We start from the raw sequence: 19658 nt of genomic DNA on the forward strand, positions 1-19658 counted from the left end.
CTTTGCTGGGCAGATGTCAGCTGGCTCTAAGCCTTTCAAGAATATTTGAATGAATCTCAGATTAGTGTGCATGAGGTAGGGAAATGTTCTTTGGATTAGCTGGTGGGAGGCATGATAGGATTGTCAGTAGGTCTTGATGGAGACCTTTAATTTTAAAGTAAGTGGCAAAGTCATTGCTGGTTCGATGTGGGTGTTGCAGGAGATTGTTTACTGTTTTGAATTTATTTATTTATATTCCACATATCCTACAATTCTATATGGATTACAAATTGTTCAGGTACTCAAGCATTTTTCCCTCTGTCCCGGTGGGCTCACACTCTGTCTAATGTACCTGGGGCACTGGGGGATTAAGTGACTTGCCCAGGGTCACAAGGAGTACTGTGGGATTTGAACCCACAACCCCAGGGTGCTGAGGCTGTAGCTCTAACCACTGCACCACACACTCCCACTCCCTTGTTAAATTTGCAGTTTGTTCAAAGTGTTGAGAGAAATATTGTGGGGTTATTGGGTTGTTGTTTTTTAAATAATGGACTGTTTATTGTAGAATATTCCACTGAATAAATATAAAATGCTTAGCTTCATGAAATAAGGAATAATGGCAGAAAGGAATGGGATGTAGGTAGACTGAATATCCATTTCATGATGAAGCTCATTTGTTTTGATAGATCACTAGGATTTCTGCCATGGATTGCCTCTCCTAAACTGGAATGATGAAGTCTGAGCATCTGGGAGTAATGCATGCAAGCAGCTTTTCACGCTCTTTCTATCCTTTGCAAACAGCAAGATTCTTTTGGGAACTAGATTAATCTGCAAATGGAAATAATGCAGTTATTCCAGAGAAAAAGACTCCAGTGGAACCGAGTTCTCTTTGTGGCCAGTGCGCTGTTTGTTTGCTTCAAGTATCAGCATCTGTCTAGCCATGCTTCCAGTTCAGCACCATGGACAGGGGGCTCTAGGGTGCCCAACACAGAGGACGTGCAGACACTGGCCCCAGCCTGGGAATTTGCCAATCTGACTCAGACTTTCACTGAGGCTCCTGCAGAGAACCTGACCAAAAGAATAAAGATCAGACAGTGCATCTTTGTAGATCCCGATCCTTTATTAACAACCTCCAAACCTACTGCCATCACCACAGGAGCAGCCCCCTCGCAAGACATCAAAGGGGAATATCCAGCTGACGTCTTTAGTGTAGAGCAGCGCCAGCAAGGATGGGTGTTGCTTCACATCTTTGGCATGATATATGTCTTTGTGGCCTTGGCCATAGTGTGTGATGAATTTTTTGTTCCTGCCTTGAGTGTGATCACAGATACATTGCAAATATCAGAGGACGTCGCTGGTGCCACCTTCATGGCCGCCGGTGGATCAGCACCAGAACTTTTTACCTCTCTCATTGGGGTTTTCATCTCACACAGCAACGTGGGCATTGGCACCATCGTGGGGTCGGCAGTGTTCAACATTTTATTTGTCATCGGCACCTGTGCCCTCTTTTCAAGGCAGGTCCTGAAGTTGACTTGGTGGCCATTGTTCAGAGATGTCTCCTTCTATATGCTAGACTTAATCATGTTGATCCTGTTCTTCTTGGACAATGTCATTGTTTGGTGGGAGAGCGTTCTTCTGCTGAGTGCTTATGCTCTCTACGTTCTTTTCATGAAGTGGAATGTACAGGTGGAAGTGTGGGTGAAGAGACGCATCTGCAAGAAAAGGGGCAAGGTGGTGACTGCAGAAGATTCCATTCAGGTTTGTGCTGTCGCCATTTTGTTTATTAGTGCTATGTATAATTATCTCTTGTTATATAGTTCCATTCCAATCAATGGCATAGCAAGGATTTATATCCAAGTACAATAATGTTCTATCTTCTTTCTCCCCCCCTCCCCCCAATAATTGTACTTTTTCTGAAGTGTCCTGTCCCGTTCCAGCCTGGCAGTCTGAGCCCCAGCCTCAGCCCAACAGCCCCAGCTGCAGCCTGGCAGCCACAGCCATTTAGGGCCTCTCTAGGCCTCTCAGGTGCTCTAGCGGTGAGCTGGGACAGAAGGGTTCCTCCCGCATCCTGTCCCAGCTGGCTCTGCTCCACCCTGCCTCCCTCCCACAGCCTCCCTTTTACATCCTGGTAGTCCAGGGATGAACTAGGACAGGAGCGATGCTCCCACGCTCCTGCCCCATGCAGACTCATTGTTCAAAATGGCTGCCGCAAGTTCCCGTGGCAACCTTGCATCTACCCTTTCCACTCCACTCACTATTTTATAAACCTCTATCAGAAAATTGGGGTTTTTACAGCTACTGTAAAAGTGGCCTTGGTGTGTGGGAATGACCTGCATAGCTTTGCACTAAACACCTATTTTTACTGTAGCTTAGTGAAATTAGCCACAAAGATCATAAGCTCTTCTGAGCAGGGATTGTCTTGGATGTTTTAATGTACAGTGTTGCATATATCTAGCACCACTAGAGAAATGATAAGAAGTAAGTCATGAATACATTAATAATAAAATAAAAAAGTGGAGCTAAAGACCTTTGCTAAAAACAAACCCAACATATACATATAAATGACTCAGTATAATTATGTCATGGAGGGGGCATTTCTGCACTGATTCTTTACTTGCAAGCTTGTTTGTTGACTCTTATTTCCACATATTCAAGTGAACTAACACAGCAGTCGCAATTCTCTGCTCCAGTATCGCCAGGAATACCTTCTCCCACCCCCACCCGGCCCTGTTACCCCTTTAGACCTGCTGAACTTACATGGATCAGAAAGGTCTGGGTCTACGGCAGGGGTGTCAAAGTCTCTCCTTGAGGGCCGCAAACCAGTCGGGTTTTCAGGATTTCCCCATGAGATCTATGTGCATGCACTGCTTTCAATGCATATTTATTGGGGAAATCCTGAAAACCCGACTGGATTTGGCCCTCAAGGAGGGCCATCCATTCTCAACTGTCCCTGAGTCAGTATTAATGATGTTTGTTTCCTCTGTACCCTGTGCTGCTCCCTGTGACCCTGGGCAAGTCACTTAATCCTCCACTGCCCCAGGTACATTAGACCAGTGGTTCCCAACCCTGTCCTGGAGGAACACCAGGCCAATTGGGTTTTCAGGCTAGCCCTAATGAATATGCATGAAGCAAATTTGCATGCCTATCACTTCCATCATATGCAAATCTCTCTCATGCATATTCATTAGGGCTAGCCTGAAAACCCGATTGGCCTGGTGTTCCTCCAGGACAGGGTTGGGAATCACTGCATTAGACAGATCGTGAGCCCACCAGGACAGACAGGGAAAATGCTTGAAGTACCTGTATGGAAACCACTTTGAATGTGGTTGTATATCTACAAAAGGGCAGAAATCAAGTCCCCATCCCTTCCCTTTCCCTTACCATGTGACTCCGTGCATCTGCTAATTCTGTCACGTAACTGCTTCATCCTCTGAACCAGCATGAGTTTGAGATACTCGTCTATTAGGACATTTCATAACTGATTTCAAAATATTAATTTATGAGAACACATGAATTTGTATCATTAAGCTGCAGAAGATAATATGAAAAAGTTTCTGTCCTGCTAATAAAAGGTTTACTGTTATTTAAAGGGCCACCATTTAATTACAGATCAAAGCAACTGGGGAGGATGTGACTTATCCAGCTAAAAACCATACGTGCATTCACCCAACTACTGTACGCTTTTGTACTATCTCGCTTAGACTATTGCAACACACTACTAGTGGGCCTGCCTACCAAAACTCTCTCCCGCCTCCAAAGGGTGCAAAATGCTACAATCCCGCCTCCTGAAAAACCTTGGCATTCGCGACCACGTTACTCCTGCATTAGCTTCCATGCACTGGCTGCCCATTCAAAAATGCTGCGCCTTCAAGGCCCTGATTCTCGCTTTCAAAACCTTCCACGAAACGATTCCACATTACATGACAACTGAACTACAAATCTACTTCCCAAAGCGACCACTGAGGTCCCAAGGAGAAAAACGACTGACCATACCCACTGGCCGCTCCCTCAAAACTTAAACAGCCCGCAAATGCTCCTACTCACATTTCATACCCAGACTATGGCACACTATCCCCCCATCTGCTAGAACACTAGATGGACTCTGGAGCTTCAGGAAGGCCGTGAAAACCTTCCTCTTCACAAACCCAGTGCCTTAAGGACAGGCACCCAGAAATGCCATCAGAGTCAACGCACCTACATCACCTTCTTTCACCAGAGCTGCTTAGTGGATATGTTTTATTGTCATGTCTATATTGTAAATTATGTCATCTCTGTCCTGTCTCAATTATATTGTGGATGTACTTTGTAACCCCTTCTGGGCTTCTTTGGGAGCTAAATAATTGAGCAAATAAAAATAATATGTTCTGTAATGTCATTCTATTCCTCTGGTTCAAATGTGCATTATACAGTTTGTCTCTGGCTTTCTACAGCATAGCACTTTATAATGTATATATTGCAATGGAGAGGAGTCCAGGACATTTCTTCCTTGCGAAGGCGGGCCTTCCAACGTATTTGGGAGCCCTTTTGGACAACGTTGTCCCCGGTGGCTCGTAGCCGCCTTCTGAACTGCTAGGCCCCTGGTGTTTGCCCCTTTCTCTTTTGTTTCTTTTCATTTCGTTTGACCTCAGTGAGAATGGGTGGGAGAAGAGGGGGGGGGGGTTGTGGGTTGGGTTGGTGGGGTGGGTTTGCTGGATTTTTTTGTGTAAAATGTGGAGCTACCTTATCGTTCTTTGTTCTTGTTTCTGCTGTTGTTTTATTGGTGCCCAATAAAATATATTTGACGATTTGATTGCAACATCACTCTGACCCAGGTGTCTCTGCTTTATCTCGGATTGTATCTTTGCACTATGCTAAGCATTTTCTCTTCTCTCTAGCCCAAGCCAGTTTTCCAGCGGGAGAGCAGCTCCGCCTCTCTTCACAACAGCTCAATGCGTACTACCATCTTCCAGCTCATGATCCACACCCTAGACGCCCTGGGTGAAGGTAAGAAGCACCCAGTCGGGGCCCCTTCCTCACCTGTGCATCTCTGTAGAAGCGTGGCATTGTTTCTCACAGGTCAGCTCAGCTCTCTGTCCCTCCCCACACACTTGCCTGACTAAAGCTTATGAGATCGGGGGCCAGATTTATCAGATGCATTCTAATCTCAACCAGTCATTGCCTAGCCACTCAGGTTCTCAAGATTTCACAATGAATATGAACGAGAGAGATTTGTAGATAGTGGAAGAAGTGCGTGCAAATTTATCTTGTGGATATCCTCAAAACCTGACTGGCCAGGTGTGTCCCAAAGACTGAGTTGAGAACCCCCGAAGCAGCAGTCTAACAGCACCATTATTTTACTGGAGACTTCATTATATTAAAAGGAATTAAGGAAAAGGTCCTCCTATGTAAGTGGTGCGATTACTCACTGAGAAACTACTGATCACTCTGATACACTCAAAAGAAAGGCTTGCTCTTTTCCCCAGCAGGTCTATCCCATGCTGGATTTCCTTCACTAAAATCCAGTTATCAAAAGGGGGAAAAAATCCTAGCAGGCAGTCAGTATTTTCATTTCAAGGACATTTGGATCAGCCCCACATTATTTTACATATCAGTTCTGAGAGCCAGGCCCACCCACCCATCAGTTTTTCTGTTGCATTCTCAACTCATTTCTGCATTTCTGATGGAGAATCCTGTTCCTAGTTCATTAGAAGGAGGAGTCCTTTGTTTTATACATTTGAATTTGCAGATCAAAGACCTCATATCAAAAATGATATAGTGGAATTAGAAAAGGTTCAAAGAAGAATGACCACTGGTCTGAGCCATCCCAGGATGCCGATAGAATTAAAAAATGAACTTGCAGAGCTAGGGTTAGTAATTTGTCATTTTTCTTTAAAATCCAGCTTAGTTCCAGAAGGCTGGAGGGTGGCCAACATGATGCCAATTTTTAAAAAGGGTTTCAGAGGTGGTCCAGGAAATTTATAGACCAGCGAGTCTGATGTCGGTTCTGGGCAAACTGGTAGAGACTATTATAAAGAACAAAATGACAGAACATATACATAAGCATGGATTAATGAGAGAAAGCCAACATGGATTTAGTCAAGGGAAATCTTGCCTCACCAATCTACTGCATTTCTTTGAAGGGGTGAATGAATATGTGGATAAACGTAAACTGGTTGATAGTGTATATGGATTTTCAAAAGGCATTTGACAAAGTACCTCATGAAAGACTTCTGAGGAAATTAGAAAGTCATGTGATAGGAGGTAATGTCCTTCTATGGATTAAGAACTGGTTGAAAGACAGAAAACAGTAGGTTTAAATGGTCAATATGCTCAGTGGAGAAGGGTAAATAGTGGGATTTCCCAGGGGTTTGTGCTGGGACCACTGATTTGGAATGGGAATAACTGGTGAGATAATTAAATTTGTTGATGACACAAAGTTGTTAATCACCTGCTAGGGTTACCATATGGCTCCAGAAAAAGGAGGCCGGATTGAGACATCCAGGTTTTACTTTCATTGCTTTCAATAGAAGTAAAGCCCAGATGCCCCTTTCTGTCCTACTTACTTCCATTGCTTTCAGTAGAAGTAAAACCCGGATGTCTCAATTCGTCCTCTTTTTTCTGGAGCCATATGGTAACCCTAAACATAACCTCAATATGTCCCCCCTGTGCTTTGCCACTGCAATCGGCTGCTATTATTTGAGGCTGATGTATAAGGATCTTTTCTCATTTACAGCACAGTTTAAAAACCAGCCTGAATTAATGAATCACATCCAGTCTGAGAGCGGAAAAGAAGGAAGAATACAAGGTGAGCCAAAGAGAAGCTACAACCGCTATTTACCCTTGGAGGTCCTTCTAACTTGCGGTGCTAATGCCACTAGAATAGATGGTCACTAAATCAGCAAGAAATAATTATGATTTCAAGTGTTGCCTTTACTAGTTAAGGCCTTGGTACCCATTCTTAGTCTTTTGAAGGCTGCCAATGGAATTAATAGATACCCAGATCTCTCTTCTGAACGTCCTTGAGGACTAAGTAAATACCAAGGAACTAAGGTAACTCGAAGTCCCCATACAATTCAGAGCTTTTCTTTCCTGAGTTCTCTCAGACTTGATACCAGTTCCAAATGTTTGAGCAACAACAAAACAAGCCCAGAAAGACAATGAGGTAAAACCAGGACTAACTCAAACTCTGATTGGGCACCATCTGGTCACCTATAGGATGTTTTTTCATCTCTCCTTCTGACCACCTCTGTTTCTGTGCTTCACTTGTGGTTTTCCCTGTGTTTCTCTCACCATCAACTTTAAAACAATATTTGCCATGTACCACCAAAGTCCAAGGTAAGGAGGAAAAAAGAGCTGTCTGGATTGCAGGTGAGCATGAGGGGTAAGGGGGTGGGAGGGCTGCGAGCTCTCCATGTGCTGCTTTTCCTCAGTCACAACAGCAGAGGCTGAGAACTGGCAACTTCCTTCTTTCTTCCCTACTGACCTGTGAGATGTTTCCTGGACATGGGCAGTCTGTCTCTGGAGACACCTAGGAAAGCTACAGGTGCTGATCATTCTCTTCCCAGTGGTTCTCAGGTCAGCCAAGAATATCCCAACCATATCCTCTGATTGTTCAGTATGTAATATCAGCACCCATGAGGCAGTAGCTTCTTTTCAGCAGCTGGCTTGCACCCAAAAGTTATACCTTGTAGGCCTCAGGATCATGCCTTGGAAAGTTTTCAGTTAGTCACCATGAGATTTTGTGTTGCGTGGTAACCCACATACTCACACACATTTTATTTCCCTGTTTCCCTTCCAAGGATGATCTCAACACTCTCTTGACCTTAAGGCTTTCCCCCTTGCTTCCTGCTCTAGGCAAAAGAGATGATGTTGAGGCCTAGAGTAATAACCACACCTCTTCCAGGGTTCTGGTTCACTCAGTCTGCTGGCAACTAAGTCAGTAAACAATTACTATGGTCCAGTAGCAGCTACATTATAGAGTGTTATCTTCTCAAAACTAATACATTTTTTCTTATATAGGCCAAGACCAAAGTACCAATGTCTGACCCATGCTTTCCAATAATAATAACTTTATTTTGTATACCACAATACCAGAAGCAGTTCAGAGCGGTTTACAGAGGAAGAGACTGTACACAGACAGTGATGTTACAGAGAATATTGTCAATTACATTGGTAGAGTAGTCGGATATGCAATAAGTAGATCAGAGATACAATAATCTCCCCCCAAAGATTCCTAACTATCCTCAATGCTAGAAGAATTATAACAACCTTACAACCTTTGGTGACAGACAAAATCTGATTGCTTCTTTCATATTGTTTTCTGGATTTTTTTTTTCTAAACTATATATATATACAGTATATATATTTTTTTTTAATAAGAATATAAATCACCTTTACTTGCATTGCAAAAAAAAGGCAGTATTGCAAAACAAAAATTAAACAAAAATGATAATCCAACTCTGAGTCTGGTCAAAGAAAATAGCAGCTGCTCCGCAGTAGTATTTATTGTTCCAATCACAGCTCAGCTCTCTTAGACACCTGTAAGCCAAATTGACAAGTTAAAGAATAATAAATCACCTGGACTGGATGGTATACATCCCAGGATACTGAAAAAAACTCAAACATGAAATTGCTGATCTGCTGTTAGTGATATATAACCTATCACTAAAATCATCTGTAGTACCTGAAAATTGGAGGGTAGCCAATGTTAATGTCAATTTTTTAAAAAGGGTTCCAAGGGTGATCCTAGAAATTATAGATCATAAGCCTGACTTCAGTGCCAGGAAAATAGTAGAAATAGTGGTTTTAAGAAAGGTTTGGACAAATTCCTGGAGGAAAAGTCTATAGTCCATTATTGAGAAAGACATGGGGGAAGCCACTATTTGCCCTGGATCGATAGCATGGAATGTTGCTTCTCTTTGGATTTTTGCCAGGTACTAGTGACCAGGATTGGCCACCATAAGGATGGGCTACTGGGCTTGTTGGACCCAAAAAGGCTATTCTTATGTTCTTATAAAAAATAAAATGATGGAACACTTAGACAAACATGGTTTAATAGGACTGGGTCAGCATGGGTTCCGCCAATGGAGGTCTTGCCTCACCAATTTGCTTCCATTTCTTTGAAGGTATGAATAAGTATGTGGATAAAGGTCAGGTGGCTAATATAATGTATCTAGATTTTCAGAAAGCTTTCGACAAAGTTCCTTATGAGAAACTCCTAAGAAAGTTAAAGAGTCATGGGATAGGTAGCAAAATTCTGTTGTGGATTAGGAATTGGTTATTGGACTGAAAGCAGAGGGTAGAGTTAAATGGCCATTTTTTTCAACAGAGGAGGGTAAATAGTGGAGTGCTACAGGGATCTGTATTGGGACTGGTGCTATTTAACATACTTATAAATAATCTGGAAATTGGAATGACAAGTGAGGTGATTACATTTGCAGAGGACACAAAGCTATTCAAAAGTTGTCAAAACACATGAGCACTGTGAAAAATTGCAGGAAGACCTTAAGGAAATGGAAGTCTGGGTTTCCAAATGCCAGGGATTCAAGACAAAGTTAGACAAGTTCCTGCTGAACTTACGCAGGTAAGGCTAATCTCAGTTAGGGCACTGGTCTTTGACCCAAGGGCCGCCGTGGGAGTGGACCGCTAGGCACGATGGACCACTGGTCTGACCCAGCAGCGGCAATTCTTATGTTGTTAGATGAAATTTAATGTGGGTAAATGCAAAATGATGCACATCAGGAAGAATAATCCAAATCATAGTTACTTAATGATAGGGTCCACCTTAGGAGTCAGCACCAAAGAAAAAGTTTCAATTAATCGCTTACTCAAATATCTAAGCGATGAACAAATCATTCAATTTACAGATAATACAGGGCTGATAAAAGACAGATAGACACTAAATAAAACATATTAAATTAACGACTAACAGAATAAACAGAAAAGGAAAACAAAGGGAAAGGCAGGGTAATGAAATACAATAATAATGATAGAAAGAAGGACGATTATGGTAAAAAACAATAGGAGGGAAATAAAAGAAGTAGCCTTAGGAAAATAAGCAAAAATAGGCCGGGACTCCTAAATATCAGAAGCGTCTTTGAAAAGAAAGCTCTTAAGATCTGGGTGTCATTGTAGACACTACCCTGAAATCCTCTGCCCAGTGTGTGGCTGCGGCAAAAAAAAGCAAACAGGATGCTAGGAATTATTAGGAAATATAGAATGAGACGGGGCTGGACTGCGCTGCCTGGACAGAACATATACAGTGCAGAGTGATACCATCTAGTGTTAATTTATAGCACTAGGCCACAACCCAGGATGCAAATTTGGATTTCATGTTTGCTGCTGACTTCCTGTGTCTCCTGGGAAAGGCTCAGATCTATTTCCACTTTGTCACAATACCTGGAAGGTCCACAGATATGAGGAATGAGGGAGTGGGCAGCATATAGCCCTTGGATGGTGTTGTGTCATTCACCGTTAAAACCAAAAATTCTTTGCCTCCTTCTCTTGCATGGGTGTGATAGAAAACAAAATTTGTGTGCTTTGTGAATGGTAGTGATTTTTGCAGCATGGAAGCTATTTACCAAATCCACCTGTTCTCCCCCCCTCCATTTAGAAGAAAAGGATGAATCTAACGAGTCCAGCTCTGTGAGCGTCCAAGTGACATCTCCAGCTAACTCCGAGACATTGAGGAATGAGGAAGAAACAACCGTAGATGATGCATCAAGCATTCAGGTATGATGATGCCGATAGAGCCTTGGGTTCTTGGGTTTAATACTGCTCCTTCAGATCTTGATCGCAGAGTACTTGTCAAATTTTTAAGTCACATTGGTAGTCATGGCTAGGAACAGGGTTCGTGCAGGTAGAGGATGCCTGGTTTGCCAGAAATGGAACTTGGAGGTGAAGCTGGAGCTGCAGTTGGAGCCACAAGGAGAAGAACTTTGCTGCCGAGAAGAGCATTTGCCTCTCTTAAGAGCTCACATAGCCTTCTGGCATCGGTGAAAACTTGCACTTGAACTGAATCGTGGCTTATCCAAAAAAAACAGGTAATAGATGTTTGACTGTAAGAGAGGAAAAAAGGTCTCAGAAACCTGCTCAGATACAGATAGAAATCCAAAATGATTTAAGTCTGAGACTTATCAGTTGCAGCTTTCACTCACGGACCCTCAAAAAAAAAAACCAACCCAACCTAATAAGTTAATATGTGAACCTTAAATAAATAATCAGATAGAGTTGGGTTTCTTATAGATACTCTTTCATTCTTTTCTAATATTCATTTTAATATAGTATTTTACTTTTTTATTTTTATTTTTCTTTCAATCTTTTCCTCACTAAAAGTGCCAATAATGATGTGTGTTTATCACAATATGCAACACTTCAACAACATCTGAATGCATATAGCAGTAAAAAGCAATTCCCCCCCCCCCCCCGCAGTGGGAGAGATGCTCACTCTCTTCTGCCACAAACATCTCCCCTGCAGCAGCAACCCCCACCCCCACCCCCTAGCAGCGGAAGAGATGCCCATTCTCTCCTGCTGCAACATAACAACCCCCCAGCCTCCGACCCCTCTCCCCCTTACCTTGAATTAGTTGGCTGACTAGAGGGATTCTTACGCACTATGGTCAGCTAGCCTGTTTCTTCAAATGGGCCTTCCCTTCCCCAGTGTATCCTGGAATGCACCGGGGAGGGGCCTGGGGCTTTGATTGGCCCAGGTTGTTTAAGGCCCTTCTTATGAATTGGTGCAGCAGGTAATACTTCTGGGTCCACTTGATACCAGTGATCATAACATGAACAGATTCAATATAATCCCTGGAATAAGTTCACATAGAAAATACAATAAACAGCACTTAACTTCAAAAAAAGGAGACTATGATAACATGAAGAAAATGGTAAAAAATAAACTTAGAGAAGCAATAAAGGTCACAAATTTACATTAGGCATGGATGCTGTTCAAAAATACCATGCAAAATGGAGAAAGGAAGACCAAACGACAGCTGGCGTGGTTGACAAGTGAGACAAAGGAAGCTATTAGAGCTAAAAGATAATCTTTCAGAAAGTGGAAGAAGGATCCCACCGAAAGTAATTATAAACAGCACAAGGAATGGCAAGTCCAATGTGAGGTGCTAATAAGGAAGGCAAAGAGAGACCTTGAAAAGAAGATTGCACTGGAAGCAAAAACAAAGTAAAATCTTTTTAGGTATATAAGAAGAAGCCAGGAAGAAAATCAGTTGAGCACTAGATGGCCGAGGGGTGAAAAGGGTGCTCAGGGAAGACAAGGCTATAGCAGAAAACTTAAATGAATTATTTGTTTTGGTCTTCAGCGAGGAAGACGTGGGGGAGATACCAGTGCCAGAAGTGGAATTCAATGCTGATGAGCAAGTGAAACGGAAACAAATCTCTGTACGACTAGAAGATATAACGGAGCAGTTTGACATTGAACAGTAATAAATTGCTTGGACCTACAAATACGAATGAAGATTGAAGTGAATCTTACCACAAAAAAACTTTTGCCCTGTCGCAATGTTTGATAAAACATGTGTATCAATTTGAGATAAGTTTTCATAATGTTTTTTTTTTTAACTACAAAAGTTTGATATTAGACTTTGAAAAAATGTTTTTATGTGCAAGTTGAATATTGAGCTTTTGAGGAAGCTAGCGGTTGAGATCAGGTCTTAGTGGTTAAAAATCTAAACTGCCAAGTTGCTGCTTCTGAAGGCTCTTTATTTAATTGATAAATGGTTAAGAGTTGGTTGTGTGATATAGTATTGGGTATATCCTTCCACAGCACCTTGACAGAGCATGAGTAGGGACTGGAGTTGCTTTGTCGAGAAGGGCAGCCATGCAATAACATGTAATTGGCTTCACAGAGTTCTGTGGCAGGCGAGGACTCTGAAGGGGACAGCTCAAGTGGTGAAGATGACAACAGTGAGGAGGAGGAGGAAGGAGAAACTGACAAACCGTTAAACCTGAAGTGGCCTGAAACAAGGAGAGAGCAAGCCACTTATCTGTTTCTGCTCCCCATTGTTGCTCCTCTGTGGTTTACCATACCTGATGTTAGGAATCGGGTAAGATTTCGTCAGCCTATACGAGGGCCAGTCCCAGGTTCCAGTTATGTGCTGGTACACTCTCCTGCCTCCATGCAAGTGCTATTCCAAAAACAACTTTCTTGTGAACCAGCTCTCAGTCCCAACTGTTCAGCCATTCTTTACACCCATCTAAACCCTCTTCCCCCCCCCCACCATTTCAGTAGACATGCGCGCAAATTAATTAGCTAATGAGCTGTTAACAATAAATTGTGTGGGGTTGGCAATCATATCTGTCTGTATGCTCTAACTCTGCCCCCCCCCCCCAAATTGACTCACTTGGAACACAAAGGAGGTGTGGCCATGGGAGGGGGCCCATGGGAGAGATATAGGCAGGTCAGAGTATTCTAAAAATTTAAGTATGCTGCTCATAAAATTCATGAGTTGCATGTCCAACTTCCATGGCAGGATTTACACCAGGTTTGAGCAGCCCACAGTCGGATGTCAGCAGTGGTGCTTAGGGGCACTTGGCACAGTGTGCCCTTTATAACATACTAGTCTAGTGCATATCTTTCTGGCATCTAATCAATAAATGGTTGCATGAAAGCCCTTGAGATCAAGAAAGCAACGTCTATACGCTGGGTACCCCAATCCATCACTAGTAAAACGGGAGAAGACGGCACCTCACCGCTGTAGTATCACATCCTTAGACCTCAAATCACTGCTATTTACCAAATTTGTTGTATATGTTATATACATATATATTATAACAGTTTTATCAAACTATCACGAATTGCTTAAAACAGAACTGACCTGGTAGCTATCCACATGGCAATCCTCCAGTGCTTCTGACAAAGAAAACAGAGCACTTTTAGGTTGGGCAAATAAAATAATCTGGCATCCCCAGAGACAATTCCAGTTTCCAGTGTATTTCATATATTGATATACAACCATCTGACCAGTTCACAATCTAATCAGGTACTCTTAAGCATTTGTATATGGAAAAGTGGAATCATGGGAATAGCTGCTCATGAAGAAGCGATATGTGAAACGGGCAGTCCTGTCAAGCCAAGTTTAGCTACAGCGCTTCTCCACTAGAGGGCGGCTCTAATCACTTAGTGGGGTCGGAGTGTCATCACCATCAATTGTACTTGATTGTCTATGGAGAAAAAATAATTATTTATTGATGCAAACTGAAAGCAAAAAGACCCTAGTTTAATAAACAGTCTTTGTCTTTGTTATCTACAGAAATCTAGAAAATACTTTGTTCTCACATTCCTGAATGCCATCACATGGATTGCAATACTCTCCTACCTTATGGTATGGTGGGCACATCAGGTAAGAGGGAATTTTGGCATGGGATAGAGCAATTGTTATTATGAGATGTTCCTCTTATGTCCCATAGTATTATTATCATCCAGAAAAGACTAAAAATCAGGAGATGGCATGAAGAACAGAACTGCTGGATGGAGTCTTCCAAAGGCTTGAAGGACATGCATTAGAGACACAACATGTAAATGTGTGGCATGCTCCAATCTGTCTGACCCTTCCAGTTCCCTCTAGTCATGCTTCATGTTCTTACATGGGGTAGTAATGTTCCTAGGAAACTGGTCGCTTTGACCCGTCATTAATCAGTCTCTCCCAGATCCACTGCTGATATTCCTTCAACGACTGCTCCTGGCTCTAAAGTCCTTTCCTTTTCACCAACTCTCTTGCTGGTTTTATCATTTTCTCCCAGTAAGAGTCTTTCATATACTCAGCTATCCATAAGTCCCTGTAAAGTCCAGCAGAAACCACAAATGCTTAAGCCTGCTTGCCGTGGTCCCAATCACTTTTCCAGTGCCTGTACCATAATCACAGAATGTCTCGTTTCTTTTCTTTTACATCTTTCCTTCAGGTTGGTGAAACAATAGGAATCTCAGAGGAGATTATGGGCTTGACCATTTTGGCAGCTGGCACATCCATTCCTGACCTCATTACCAGTGTCATTGTGGCACGCAAAGGCCTTGGTGATATGGCTGTTTCAAGCTCTGTTGGCAGCAATATTTTTGATATCACAATGGGGTAGGTTTTGTATTTCTAAATAGGATTAAAAATGCTAAGGGAAAATGATATTACAACAGTCAGCGTGGTACAGGTGTACAAGAAGGAATTTGTACTCCAGGCAAATATGGAAGAGCAGGTAGGAAGTCATTTGGAAACCACTGGAGCCACAGCATTAATTCAGGGACAAAAGGTATGTGCAATTGAGAGCAATGGGAAAATAAAGGCCTACAGGCAAGGCATGAGAATGACCAAGTGAAGCCTGGAGAGCTGGATGGACTGAGCTCCAACTCTAGTTCCGAATGACCTAGAGACTAAAAAGGGATGGGGGAGTAGAAAACCAACTCCAGAGATTCTCAGGATCCACTTGGTGAATTTACAATTATCAAGGGTTTCTTAATTAACTTTTTGGATATTTCTGTAATTTTCACAGATCTACACAACATACTCTACACTTTCAATATAAAAAAGTGAAAAAATACAATGATGTGAAGACTTTTATGATATACCATAAACCTTTGCAAGTGATGGCAGATAAAGACCATTCGGCCTTTCTGGTCTTCTCTACGCCATGGGTGGGTCAGAGTGGGAAGCACACCTATGACGTGATCCCACCAGCTAAAATCTCCTGAAACCTCTTTCTTCCTTTAAAGAGCAGATCTTTGCAAGCGACAGGCAGTGCAGCAGATACTCACTGCTCACACCAGCTGCACATCCTTCTTTTTGATGCAGCTTCCTGTTTCTGCATAGGCAGAGTGTGTTAGAAGGAAGGCTGTGGGGCCAGTGTGAGTGGTGTGTATCAGATTTGCTCTTTTAAAGGTATGCAGCAGTAGTGTTGGTGGGGCGGAGGGGGTGAGCTTGAGAAACCAAATTACCCAGGCAGGAGAGGAAGAGATGGGATCACTTTTGGTGCAAGGTTCTTCCCACCCAACTTAGGTCCAGGCCTACCCAAAATAGGGTATTTTGACTACACCCCTGATCCACACAAACTACTAATCTGTACAATTCCTTCCTTTCCCCTTAGAAATCCTCTGGGTTTGTCCCAGGCTTTCCTGAATGCAGATGTTGTCCACTTCACTAGCATTTCCGCCGAGAGCCTGTGCCATGCATCCACTACTCTTTCCATAGATTACTCCTGAGTCTGATCTCTTTCATCAAATGTTTGGTTACATTTCTGCGAGTCAAAGTGCGCCACTATTGGCCCTACACAGAAGAGGAAGCAAAACCAAGATCTGGTACTAATACACTCTCTCTTTGATCACCAAGCTTAGTTGTTATGCAATAAGGAATGAAGAGGTGGGGAGGAGGCAGTTGTGTGTTTGATAATATGTGATGATCTTAAGGTGGCCAAACAAGTTGAAAAAGTGACAGCAAAACCGAGAAAGATGCTAGGGAGAGGAATGGCCAGTACGAGAAAGGAGGTATTGATGCCCCTGTATAAGACTCAGGTGAGGCCTCATTTAGAATATTGTGTACAATTCTGGAGCATCTTCAAAAAGATATAAAAAGGATGGAGTCGGTCCAGAGGAAAGCTACTAAAATGGTGTGTGGTCTTTGTGATAAGGCTTATGGGACAGTCTTAAAGATCTCAATCTGTATACTTTGGAGGAAAGGCGGGAGAGGAGAGATATGATAGAGACGTTTAGCTACCTATGTAATGTAAATGTGCATGAGTCGAGTCTCTTTAATTTGAAAGGAAGCTCTGGAATGAGAGGGCATAGGATGAAGTTAAGTGCTGATAGGCTCAGGCATAATTTAAGGAAATACTTTTTTACAGAAAGGGTGATGGGTGCATGGAACAGTCTCCTGATGGAGGTGGTGGAAACGAAGACTGTATCTGAATTCAAGAAAGCATGGCACAGGTCAAATGCATGACCCTGCATTCTTAGCTTGAAATCTTAGTTGCCAAATTCTGGACCATTTTCCAAGCTTTGCCAGGTCCTTCCTCGTGTTCTTCACACCATCTAAAGTGTGTGTACCCTATTGCAGATTTTGCTATCATTCACAAAGAGGCAAACCTTACAGACAACCATTCAGTAATATCACTTGCAAAGATGTAGTCTTGATTAGACAACATTTTCTACCCCTTACGACAGGTCAGCTACCGCTCATTACCAGAGCACTGAGCTTCAGGGAGGTGATGGAGATCAGGAGGTTGTCCGGTAGGGTTACTGTTACAAACAAAAAAGTCTGGCTTGCTTTTATTAAAGCAAACCAAAAATTGACCCTGGGTACTTCACAGTTCCAAGGAACAGACAAAAACAAAAACAATTGTGGAGAAGATGTCCAAGATGCAGGCTTTATCAAAGATTAAATCTTTTAATTTGAGTGACATTCCTTTACACAGCCCCCTCAAGCAGGACTGTATTTAGCCTTTGATCTACGGTTCTTTGCCGTAGGACTTTTCAGGGACCCCTGAGGAAGACAGGGTAGTCGAAACACAGACCGTGTTGGGTCCTAGACATTGTGTCTTCAATAAAGCCTGCATCTTGGACATCTTCTCCACAGTTGTTTTCGTTTGCTTTTATTAAATGCAGAACAAGATTGAAATGTGATTTCTTTTGTCACCTACAGGTTGCCATTTCCTTGGTTTCTATACTCCCTTTTCCATGGGTTCTCTGCGGTGTCCGTCAGCAGTAACGGGCTCTTCTGTGCCATTGTTCTTCTCTTCCTTATGCTTCTGTTTCTCATCTTCTCCATTGCTGTTTTTAAGTGGAAGATGAATAAGTTCCTGGGCTTTACCATGTTTGCTCTCTACTTCATATTTCTGATTGTGAGTGTACTGCTGGAAGACCGAATCCTTGTCTGTCCCATATCTATCTGAGCATCTGTGAAACAGTATAAGCACCTCTCCGAGAATTTCTTCAAAAAATGTAGACGGCGATATTGGATGAGGTCACATAAAAAACATCCAAGCAAGGATAATGTTCATATTGGATTCACTCTAGCTTCTCTGTGGCTGTAGAGTCTGAAGGCAATTTGTGGATCGGAAAATCTTGAGAGTAGAAACAAAAATAAAGATGAGAAAAATATCACTTCCAGAGGAAAACTTGTATCTGTGAAGTGACAGACTGTGCAGCAAAATCAACAGGAAATTCACAAAAGCTGCAACTACTAATTATTTCTAGACGTACACAGCGCTATTCAGTCACAAAGGAGACAGTCCCTGCTCAAGTGAGCTTATGAGGAAGGCAGACAGATAGGATGCCAGAGTAGGGGTTACAGTTAAAGGGGATGGCTAACCTGCTGGCTAGGGTGGTAAGCAGAGGATAGTGTTCTGAGTTGAAGGATGCATCATAAAGGTGAGTTTTTAGCCGACTTTAGAACAAGGGATGTGGTGAATGGACTCAGGTAGTTTATTCCAGGCATATGGGGCAGCAAGCTGAAAGGAACGAAGTCTGGAACTGGAAATGGAGGAGAACGGTACAGATAAAAAGCTACCAGTCTGTAGCAATAAACCAAAATCTATGAAGAAAAATTTTTAATTTGAATTCAGCGCACATCTTCTCATTGGTAGCTGAAAAAAAGTGACATATAGGTATAGCAAGTATCTTCCTCTCTTTGGAGGGCTCATAACCTAAGGGCCAAATTTATCATCCCTTGAAAGTGGGATTGTGTGCGTTTCTTTTCTTAATTTTAACTTAACAAGATAAGGCAGTATATGAAATTGCTAATCAACAAACATCAGGGTACCTTAATGGGGTTCTGCATTTAGGGGTCCTTTTCCATAGCAACATTTGCCACTAATATGGGCCTAAAGCAGCAAAAAAAATGAAGTTCTGCAGGGTGCACTCAGGTGCCCTAGGTATTACTGAAATCTGCACGTTGTCCTCTGGCTTCTGAAAATTGCATGCAGAAATTTGGGCACACACCCAATTTAATAACGAACCAATTAGCACCTAGTACTGGGTGCCAATAATCAATTATCAACTCTTCCCCACTCTCTATGAACTCTGCCTCTCTTAATCTACTTACTGACTCCTTTTTCTGCTGTGGCTCTACTTCAGTTTCATCCATGTACTTATAATGATCTCGAAATGTCCTTGTAATGTAGCGTTATATATTGTGAATGTCCTTTTGTACCCTGTTCTGAGCTCCTGGGAGGATGAGTTAGAAATTGAAGCAAATAAATAAATAAATAAACTAATTGGCAACAATTTGAATTTACATGTGGGTCTGAAAAGGGGGTGTAGCCATGGGTGTTCCAAGAATCCCCTCCACCTAAGACAGACACAAGAATTTAGATCAGGCTTCAGCCCCAACTTGAAGTACCTTTTACAGAATAGCGCAGCGTCTCGCAAATCTTTTCCGCCATGGCACACTAAACTCAGGGGCACATCTACGAGGTCTCCGAGGATGCGTGGACATTGACCTGTGATGTCACAGTGACATCAACGTCTACGCATGTTGAGGCCCTGTATTTCAGGTTGGGAGGTGGGGTTCACAGCTCAGGACTGTCGCTGGTTGTAGTGCTTTGGAGCCTAAGGGGGGTGGGGGTGGGGGTGGGGGTTGCGGCTCAGGACTGCTGTTGTTGCTACTTCGGGGAAATTTTTTTCCCGGCAATTTTTTTGCCAGTTGGATGAGAGTGCCAGTTAACCAAGAGCAGAGTAACTTAGATTCTACTGTACATGTATTTCA

At 42.6% G+C, this 19658-nt stretch overlaps 1 protein-coding gene across 1 annotated transcript; it reads left to right on the plus strand.

Moving 5' to 3' along the window:
* Positions 1-822: 822 nt before the first annotated feature.
* SLC24A1 (solute carrier family 24 member 1) lies at positions 823-17895 on the plus strand. Its single transcript, XM_033919861.1, has 10 exons — positions 823-1737; positions 4695-4704; positions 4864-4962; positions 6692-6804; positions 9247-9256; positions 10571-10689; positions 12822-13019; positions 14226-14315; positions 14875-15041; positions 17595-17895. The coding sequence occupies exons 1-10, from the start codon at positions 823-825 to the stop codon at positions 17842-17844; spliced, it is 1971 nt and encodes a 656-aa protein (XP_033775752.1). The 3' UTR covers positions 17845-17895.
* The last annotated feature ends 1763 nt before the right edge of the window (positions 17896-19658 follow it).

This window comes from Geotrypetes seraphini, chromosome 14, assembly GCF_902459505.1.
Source record: "Geotrypetes seraphini chromosome 14, aGeoSer1.1, whole genome shotgun sequence".
Taxonomy (NCBI): Eukaryota; Metazoa; Chordata; class Amphibia; order Gymnophiona; family Dermophiidae; genus Geotrypetes; species Geotrypetes seraphini.